At 39.3% G+C, this 10,503-nt stretch overlaps 1 protein-coding gene across 6 annotated transcripts in view; it reads left to right on the forward strand.

Moving 5' to 3' along the window:
- MPDZ (multiple PDZ domain crumbs cell polarity complex component) overlaps positions 1 to 8,047 on the forward strand; it is a 136,875-nt gene extending 128,828 nt beyond the window's left edge. For all 6 annotated transcript variants that reach the window (XM_080939985.1, XM_080939987.1, XM_080939989.1 and 3 more), the window contains 7 exons: positions 544 to 634; positions 1,453 to 1,496; positions 2,252 to 2,374; positions 3,307 to 3,411; positions 3,949 to 4,061; positions 4,810 to 4,933; positions 6,832 to 8,047. In XM_080939985.1, coding sequence (XP_080796111.1) covers positions 544 to 634; positions 1,453 to 1,496; positions 2,252 to 2,374; positions 3,307 to 3,411; positions 3,949 to 4,061; positions 4,810 to 4,933; positions 6,832 to 6,978 — 747 coding nt within the window. In that variant the 3' untranslated portion in view covers positions 6,979 to 8,047. The remainder of the gene's footprint in view (positions 1 to 543; positions 635 to 1,452; positions 1,497 to 2,251; positions 2,375 to 3,306; positions 3,412 to 3,948; positions 4,062 to 4,809; positions 4,934 to 6,831) is intronic.
- Positions 8,048 to 10,503: the final 2,456 nt, after the last annotated feature.

The raw sequence follows: 10,503 nt of genomic DNA on the forward strand, positions 1-10,503 counted from the left end.
ACAAATATATACATGAAAATGCACACACACACACACACACACACACACACATGCAAGTGCATGGTTCTTGGCAAGCTTTTCTTCTCAGTATTATCTTCTGCTGACAATAACTTATTTTCATGAGTCTGTTCATAAAGACCATTTACTGATTTCCTTAATTACTGGCATTGGGCTCTGGCTCACTGGCCCTCTCTATATAGTTTTAAGCCCTAGGGTGTTGTGTAGTAGTTTAAATTCAAAGAGCGTGAAATCCTGAAAGAGATTATGAAAGACCACTAAAATTTCACATGAGTTGAAATCAGCTTCCAGTATCCTTCAAGCTTCAGATTATCTTCAGTTATTTATGTCATTGTTCCTTAAAACAAACCAACCAAAAGAAAACCAGTAAGTGTGCTTAAGTTTCCTTCAAGCTTACTGGATGGCACTGCTGTTCAACAGTGCTCCGCTTGCGATGAGATAAACACATGGGTTTGCGGAACGCTTTGCACTGAGAGGAGTTACAGATTCCCATACTGCCTGTATAATAATTGTCATATGTTTTAGGTGAGTGAGAACAGCCTGTCATCCTTCGCCCTCCCACTTTCTGGAATAAGCACATCCGAATCATTGGAAAGTAGTGCAAAGAAGAATGCCTGTAAGACTCACTTTATTTCACCAATTCATTCACTGCCACTGTCTTCCCTCAGACCATCCCATGACCTAATATAGACAGAAAGCGAGACATGCCCTATGGCGGCCCCTCCCCCCCCCACCATACCCCCCCCCCCCCCCCGCATTGGCCTCACAGGTTAGAGATGTGTCTGTAGTTTTAGTTTTTTTTCCTTACCCAGCAGAACTGTTATTTGATTTTGTTTCTTTTCTCTGTTGAATGTAACTCCAGTAAATCAGAAAGTACCACTAAGCAAAGCCTTCGTTCCTTCCATGAAGGCTACAGAAAATTTTGAGAAAATCGACACAATCCTCCTGTGTTTTAATTACACACAACCGTGGCGTGGAGGATTTTGGGCTTTGTGCGTTGGTTGAGAGATTTTTCAAACTGAAGAAACTCGCCATATGGCAGTCTCTATTTGCAATGTGACTAATATTCTAGAAATTTAGACACTTAGTGCATGGATTTTTTTTTTTTAACTCATCCGTAACTATTCCTCTGAGCTACGTGAGCAACTTTCTATCCAAAGCATATCCTGTTCTTAATTCGGTCGGAGTGGATAGTACAGTTATATAACGTGAGCTGAACCCACAGGGAAGAACGGTGTGCCATGCACATTTTTCTGCTTGAGGAAATAGAGTTATGTGTGATCTGGGTTTAGTTGTGTGCAGTACTGATAAACAAGTGTGCCCTTTTGAAAAGAGATAACCATGTGGTGCCATTCAGCCCTGTGCATTGGCTACAAGGGGAATAAACATAAACGTGTTTTAACAACCACATTTCATCTGCTTTTGCCTCTACAGTAGCGTCTGAAATTCAGGGATTAAGAACAGTCGAAATAAAAAAGGTAATTTGCTATCTCGCAGGGCATTTTTTTGGTTGTATTTTGTTGAATAGTATAGTGCCCATCTAAAAAATATATAGTTACATTGTAAGCAATGGAAATAGCGCAGTTCAATCATTGCCAAGTTTCTTAGCCATAATAAAATTACTTATATTTTCCTGAGTAACTTGTAATGTATTCATTATATTTTATATAATGTCAAAAATAGTATTATTCTGCTACTATGCAGAATGATTCTTAGCCTCTTACTTTTTGTTCTGATGAATAGGCATTTCTTTAGGACATACGGCTTGATAGGCATGTGTAAGAGAGGCCTCAGAGGCATGGTTTGCTGAGACCTATTATATAGTCTTCTCAACACTGGTGCTGTCATTATAAGCTTCATGTACACTGCAGACCTCCCTGACACCCAACCAAAGCCTTGTTGGGGGTCAGTGCATGTGCCCAGGCCTTGCACTAGAAACTGTAGTGTCTTAAGTGTGAACATGGACATACCTGGTTTTTCACATTATGGTCTTCTCCTCGCTTCCCGAGATGACCTGCCTTTTATCCATCTCAACATGATTTAATATGTGTCGATTGCTTTGCTTTCCAGACACATGCTTTACTTTTCCCCTAAACTTCTTGCATCAGATGAAGGATTTTCAACCCTCATACCTAGAAGATCCTAAGTAGCAATAGAATGTTATGTACCAAAGAACAAACAAATGGTCAGTCTAAAATACTGCTTTGACCCAAACATGTCTGTCCCGTGGCAGGGGCCTGCTGACTCGCTGGGACTCAGCATTGCTGGGGGAGTGGACAGCCCGCTTGGTGACATCCCCATATTTATTGCAATGATGCACCCAAATGGTGTTGCAGCTCAAACCCAAAAACTCAGAGTAAGTTTGTCTACTAACCGTCTTTACAACTTGGGAACACATTGAAAAGAAAACTGTATTTAGAGCACAGTACAGGAGGAAACTTCTTTCATATGTATTATTGGTTTAAATGCTGACTTGACCATACCAAATTGGAAAATGTTGTTTGCTTACTTTGTTATAAGTATTACCAAAGTTTAATGCAAATATGACTTCCAGTAGGGTAAAGCATACAAATTTGCTTCAAGGTTGAGAGATGGCCCAATACTGAACCATATTGTCAACCAAACCCCCTGTACTGAAGCAGCTTGTTAGCCTTTTATGCCCAGGCTGCAAACAAGGTCTCCAAAGGAACCATTTCTTAGATAAATAATTTCAAGTTAGGGAATGATTCAGCACGTCTAAATTTATGATGGACACTGAGATATTGGTTATACCATAGTGCCATAGGTTCTGTTAATGTCCTATGAGGCAGCAGGAAACTGTTGAAACTGGGGCGTAGGACTCTGTCCTGTGAAAGAGCCAAGTAAGCATGCCGTCTTCCAACCAAATTTGATTAACTGAAGTGGGCACTGTGCCCACTTGGCTCTGCTGCCCTTAGTTTGCCAACCTCTGACTTATGGTCTCATCTAACATGGTGATAACGTCCAGAGAAAATCTGGCTTCTAAAGGACACTGATACTTTACGGTTTTAATAAGTAATATCTTTCCCAGGAGAAAGAAGGATCAGGGACCAGGGATGAGGGAGGAAGTTTTTTCTCATTGCTCTCCTCCCCCAGAACTATCAACTCCCTCTCACAGTTCTCTTTTGTAGTTGCTTCTCAGATTTGAGTTAGTGGCCTCCTGCCGTATTTCAGAAGCTGGTGGCAGCTTAGGTGTGATGTGAGTGGTTGAGAAGAAAGACCATGTTGGCCTATCAGACCTCCTCTGCATGCTGGCTCCTTGTCTTGCAGGTTGGGGATAGGATTGTCACCATCTGTGGCACATCCACTGATGGAATGACTCACACGCAGGCCGTTAACTTGATGAAAAATGCCTCAGGCTCCATTGAAGTGCAGGTAAGGCTCTATCCCAGACATCGGATACCATGTAGGCAATCTGAGGACGCAGGAGCTCTGGTGCTGGGTAAAATCCATTCAGCCTGCTACTGTTTTACTCACTATAGTCCTCAAACAACTGCGACTAAATTGAGAGCCTCAGGAAGGCACTATGAAGCTTCACGATGCCTCTGTCATTTCATACCTTATGTCTAAAGGGAAAAAAACAGCACCTCAGCGGCCAATGATAGAATCCTGTGTGCTCTGTGAGTAGTGTGTCTTCCAAAATCTATGAAAAATAGTTACACATGAAGTCATGATTTGAATACAAAGAAAACTGTAGAACTTAACTTAGGATATTTTTAACTATCTGGACATTTAAAAGGTGCTTAGGCATTGCAAAGTTTCTTTCCGCTCAACAATGTTTTAAATCATTTCTGTGTTTAAGTAGTCAGTCAGAATGCTCATTTTAATCCAAGTACTTTTTTGGAATGATCTTGTGGGATCTCCAGGGTTAGATGAACATGCATTCCCTCGTTTCACTGTGCCCACACACAGGTGGTTGCTGGAGGAGATGTGAGTGTGGTCACTGGCCATCAGCAGGAGCTCACCAATCCTTGTCTCGCTTTCACTGGGCTGACATCAAGCAGTATATTTCCGGATGACTTAGGGTGAGCAATACGTTATTGGCGTATGTCATTGATTCCTTTCAAACTGAATCGTTGAGACAATAGCAGCCTCTGTCCCAAGTCCCTGGCACTTACACCGAGGTAAAATCAAGGGAGCGGGGATATAGAGTAGAAAGTGTCAGTACTTCTAGTCCACTAGTCACAGAGCACTCCCTGGTCAGAGATGAGTAAATCATAAACAGTTACCTAGTTAGAGATGAATAGATTACAGACAGCTGTTCACCCTAGTGCACATCCTGAGTTTTCAATTTTGATATTTTTGAGAGGACACTTTGCTCTTGTTCATTGAACTGTGATTGAAAATAATGAATATATTAGAAAACAACACTGAATATAAAATACAAGTATAAAGGTGTTAGAAAAGATGAAAGGTAAAGAGAGGCACATTTAAATTCTCAAGCTATTTGATGCTGCCCTTATCTTGTTTCCAATTGACTTTCCTGAAGTAGAAACTATTGTTTATGACCCTGCATTACAAACCTTTGAATCTTCATCCTCTCTCAATAAACTGGAAAAAGAGTGAGAATTTCTGTACCATGAAAACATGTAATAAATAGCATCTTCCTTATCTATAACATACAGAACATACTATCTGTAGTTTAGTCAGGAAAAGCACAGAGCCAAGGGGTTGTGTGTGTGTGTGTGTGTGTGTGTGTGTATGTGTATGTGTGTGTGCTCGAGCGCTCGCACATTCAATCAGAAAACCTTTTTCTCCTTTCTTTTTCTGTAGACCTCCCCAGTCTAAGACCATAACACTAGACCGAGGTCCAGATGGCTTAGGCTTCAGCATTGTAGGCGGATACGGCAGCCCTCATGGAGACTTACCAATTTATGTTAAAACTGTGTTTGCAAAGGTAAGCGTGCAATTCTCAACCATTCTGTGTCTTACTAAACATTAATTAACACTGGTCAGCAGCTGGCTTATTAGTTTATGGCCTGAGGTGATGCCAAATGGTTAGCATTGATATTTTCTTTTGCAATCCCTGCAGGAACAGGTCATTAAATATTTTTGTCCTATTTGAGGTTTAGTTATGGTTAGAGAAAAATAGTTCAAATTGAAACTCCATGAAAAATCTCAGCAATATACATGAAATAATCAATGAAGCCTGTCCTTTCTGTTTAACAGCAAGTCACACATGATTACCTTTTGAAAATGGACTTTCATAATATATCTACTATCAAGGTCTGGCGTATTTTCCTCTGTGTTCTTTTATAGTTCTGAAATCTAGAGCAGGTACTGAAAAATACACAGAATTAATCTCGAATTATGAGTAGGGTGCTTGTACGTTTAATTTCGGGGAAAAGGGAAGAATGTTTTAAATTTGAGGAGTGTTGAGCAGACCTGCTGTCTACAATAAAGCATTATTAGCAATTGAGAGATTCAATTACTTTTGAAAAGAAAGCTCTGTGGGTGGCTGTAGTCATCCATGAAACTATCTTAAGAATGTTTTGAATAAGAATAAAGACTATAATTTTGATAAAGTCATTAAAATAAGAGAAACGCATATAATGGCTGATAACGTGTTATTAAGACCTGTTTTCAAAGACTACAGAATTGAACCATGTTTCCCACAGAAGAAAACTAAGAATCTCACATTGTACAGTATAAAGGAGCAGAGCTAACATCGGGCCTGTAAAGACTTCATTCTGGCTCCTTAAATGCTATGGTCCTTGATTTTATGGAAGCTTCTATTATTTTAGAAAAAAATACTACTATTTTCAACCAATTTAAAGTACTTTTCTGTGGCAAACTTGCTGTAGGCTTAATTTGTGAGTTTTTTTTTTTTAAGTTATTGGTATATCCAAAAATACAGACAGCATTTGCCAATGAATAGAAGTGCAATGTAGTCCGTTTCCTCGGCCTAGGAACAATTTATTTCAGGCACGCTAGTTAGAACATATTTTAAGAATTTCATCATTATATGCTCCTCATTAACTTTTCCATATTTTTAATCTTATATTTAATTGCATAATTACCGTCTATGTGCGTGCTTTAGATGGAGTTCTTTTTTAAATAGTGATGTCTGTGTTTAATCGTAATTATTTAGGGCCTATAGGAATAGGAAGAATCTCTTTTTCCTTGCAGTAAAAACCAAGACAACTTGAGTAGTCTTTCTTTGCAGAGCTTAGAACGAATTGCACTTAGCAGTGGTTGGGGACATGTGTCTGAGGTGTGTATCTGTTGGGATGGAATTTCAAGCCTCGTTGATACAGGACAAGCAATCTGAATGAACGGTGTCTCCTCAGACCAGCAATGGCTTTTAAATCCTCACTTTGCTTACCCTTTTCAGCCTGTCTCAGCAAACCTGTGCACTCTAAAGTCTCTACAGCTTTGTCTGATAAGGCTGCTTTTGTTCCTCCCTGCTCCTTTGTCTTTCTGTAGACCCTCTTTACAGTCAAGAAAAGCCTAAGTTTCTATGAAATTATTCCTGGTAGGCACATGCCCAAATATTCTTTATTAATTTTAGTTGCCTCCAACAGCTGTGCTAAACAACAACAACAAAAAAAAAAAAAAAAAAAAAAGATCCAGCTACTCTGTTGACTGCTAACTCCACCACCAGATTGGAATCTCAGTGCGTTAAAACTGCTTTGGAAGAAGGGCCTCTTGTGCATGTTCATCATGTCTAATGGTATGGGGTGCCAGGAGCAATGTGTGTGTACAGGCAGAGCAATTTGCATTCTTGTTCTGCTCTTTCTCTTTGTGTGAGGCAGACATCTTTCACAAGTAAACAATCCTCCTTTATAACTACAGGGAGCAGCGGCAGAAGATGGGCGCCTAAAAAGGGGAGATCAGATCATTGCTGTCAACGGGCAAAGTCTAGAAGGAGTGACCCATGAAGAAGCTGTTGCTATCCTTAAGCGGACAAAGGGCACAGTCACCCTCATGGTTCTCTCTTGAAGTGACCGCCAGAGCAGAACCAGCCCAGCCAATTGCTCACTTCCTACTGTCACGGAGTGGAACTGATCTTGCGCTCTCATTGGGGAAAACTACAGGGGGGAGAGAAACATATAGCGTTTGGTTACCCAAACATCATTTTTTCTTTGCCTTTGCATTTCATGGTCCTATACTCAAAAAGAAGGGATATTTGCATAGGTAAACCTCAGTTTTATCTTGAAGATACCTAACAATTTATAGTCATGTGGACAAAATTGTTGTATGCTCATCTTGTTAGTATGGAAACAAAATAATTCAAAGTTATCCAAGAAAAATGGCTTCAGGAAAATTAAGATAAAAGATGGACATTTAGAAAAAAAGAAGACAGTCTTGAGTTTTATAGAAATTCCCCAATCCAACAATCCCCCCCCCCCCAAAAAAAAGAAAAAGAAAAGAAAGTGTTCGCAATACTCTTTAATAAATAATCTATTTTAAAATTGTGATCATTGTGACATACTGATTCTCCTTCCCCCCAATATATATTTTTCTGCTAAAATTGTTTAGCAGTCTTTGTGAGCTTTAAAAAGAAATTGTGTTTAATGCGTGTTCAGTGTTCGTTTTCAGTTTTGACCTGCTATATCTTCATTTGCTAGAAGTAAATGATGATGTTACCCTGTGTTGGCTGCAGTTCTTCTAGGAAACATTCACATATCCATGGAAGACAGAGAAGGAGCCCAGAACCTTCTAATGCTGATGTAATGTACTGATACAACATTCAAAACACATTCTGTACCATGCTATTGTTTTTCCATTAGTATTAATCTTAATGACATAGAAAAAGACAATGTGTTAGTAATTATTTTGGTTGTATGCCATTAGTAAATTGACAGAAAAATTAAGGGGGTTAATGTAACTTCATTTCATTGCTGTATATTAACATCTTACAATACAATAGTTTAAGACTAAAGCAAACAGATGGAGCTGTTTACCGAGACAACTGGTGAGGAATTATGTGTTCCATCCCATTTTAGGGCGTGAAACTCCTACATTAGAATAGATAGAGTCACTCTAAATATTATCTATATTTGTAACAGAAGCTGTATACATATATTTTATTATAGCATTCTTGTGTAAATGCAGAATTAAAGTGAATAAATAAGTTTCTGTGGTGAACAACAAATAAGCAGACGCTGTCTTTGTTTTTCATATTGGGGGGACAAACGTGTTATAATTCAAGACTTACTGTTTTAAATTACCGAGTCTCAGCATAGATGCAATTAGAGCTTTGGACAACATCCTTGTGGAAACCTTGGTCTGCATCATGTCCCAGAGATTCATAGGCTGCTTATGAGCTGAGGGGAAGAAGTGTTCTGCTTCCCAACTGGCTTTTCCGGGATGCTGCAAGGGCTGTAATATTATTATAAGGTCTGCAAAGAGCTGAAACGCATGAGATGGAAATTATCTTACTGAATAAGGCTTGTCTGGCTGGAGAATGGAACAAGAGAGCTTTGTCTGCAGATTCTGTCTTAAATTAGCTAAGGAGAGCGCATTGTCTCTCACTGTTTCTTTTTTTCTTTCCTGTGAAATGATTAGCTCATTTTATTGAAAAACCTTGAGTTCATTATTTAAAACATAGGAGAGTATTTTTATATAACCATCCTGTGAGTTTAGTTGCTCAAAACAAATTAATCAACATGCAGGTTGTCACCTGAAGTAGATGATCACAAAATCTATCTCAGTGTGCTGGTAACCTTTTGGACTTCTTTTAATGACCCTCTCTTATGAAGGCATGCTGACCTTATCGGCTTCTGCAAGTTAGAAGTCAAAAAGATTTGAATAGGGAACACTACTATTAGTACTGGGGAAAAGCCAAGCAATCGAACTGTTGAAACAATATATCAAAGCAACACTACACACACACACACACACAGAGAGAGAGAGAGAGAGAGAGAGAGAGAGAGAGAGAGAGAGAGAGAGAGAGAAGCACATGACTTCACTTAAATAGTGTTGTCCTTTGAGTCTATAGCCACCTGAATCTCAGAGTGTGATATTTAGAAATAGAGTCTTTGCCAGTGTGATTTAAGGCCTGGCTGTATTAGGATGGGTCTGTCCTGTGATTGTGACAACCCAGCTACATGGGAGAAGATGGCCATGTGAAGATAGAGGCAAAGACATCACCCAAGGAACCTACCATTCCCTTGAATCCTTTTATGGGGACACCTTGATTTTAAGTTCCTGACCTGAAGAACTGAGAGAAAATAAACTTACTGTCTTAAGCCACCAGTTGGCAGTACTTTATAAAGTAATGCTTAGATCATTAATAAAATATTTTTTTATATCCTGAGCTACCATGATGCTACTATTAAGAAACATGAGGAGGAAGGATAGGCAATATAGTTTGGGGGGGGGGGGCTAGATTCTGCGACATTTATTGAGACAAAGCAATGTTATAGACTTCCTTTTTGTTCTGTAAATATATGCTTTATGGGATGGAAGAAGAACATGATTTGCTTAAGCAAAAAGTTTAATGTTACAACATTAGTGTTGTGTATGATACAAGACAATGGGTTTCCTATGAATTCGGCATTATTGTTCAGTTAAACTGGAGACCATCGCCAATTTCTGGTGCTGTTCCTGATTACTGCCAAGGAACAATTATAGTAGTAGTGATGTGTTAACTTCACACCAACCCCTTTTGCAGCATCAGGGAGCAGTAAGGGGTATATATAATCATGCTGTGAAATTCCTGTATCAGAGGACTGAGTCATGAAAGAGAAGACACAAAAGAAGGTCTTTTTACTTTCACCTTAAGAATCCTGAAAAGGCAGATGTTGACAGACTTGAAGAGAGGAAGGGAACTCTTCCCTTGTCTGAGGTAGATGGCTTAAGCCCTTTTAGATTTGCTCAGGTAGTTTGTTGTCTGGATGCCAATGCCCTCTTCAGATCTCAGAGTGAAACTGAGAGTTGAAAGGTTGCCTGCAGAGAGACAGGCAGAATGGGCTTTGTGCTCTTGGTGTGGGAATGTCAGAACTCTCCGGCCTGCTTTCCGCAGCCCTGCTGTGTTGTTTCCAGTTCATGACAGATCTGGAATGCATTTGATTTGTGCAAAGATGTTCCTGGACTTTGTCTACTAGGAATTAATGTTAAACTTTGCCCTTTGAAAGGGAGCTGTTTATATGGCTAGATTGGCCTTCATTACTTCAAGAGATTAAAAAAAAAAAAAAAAGCTGTTGGTGCCAAGAAAATGTCTTTATAAAAGAGTACGAAACCCAGGGAAAATATTCTTAAAGTGATTTCTGTGTTCGTTACATTGCAGCTTTTCTTACTTCAAGATGCAAGTATTCAAAATTGTCCACTTCATTGTAAACTAAAGACAAAATATTTGTGTAGGCATTTGACTGTAAGCCAAATGCTAAAACTTTACAGTAGGCCCTGAAAGAAAGTCTAGCAGAGAGGTAAGTGTGTGATAATAGTCTCAGAATCATCTGGGAAGACTGCCTTAGGCAACTTTGTAGAGCAAGTTTCTCCTCACTTTAGTACTGGATATTA

Source organism: Micromys minutus (genome assembly GCF_963924665.1).
Source record: "Micromys minutus genome assembly, chromosome: 28".
Taxonomy (NCBI): domain Eukaryota; kingdom Metazoa; phylum Chordata; class Mammalia; order Rodentia; family Muridae; genus Micromys; species Micromys minutus.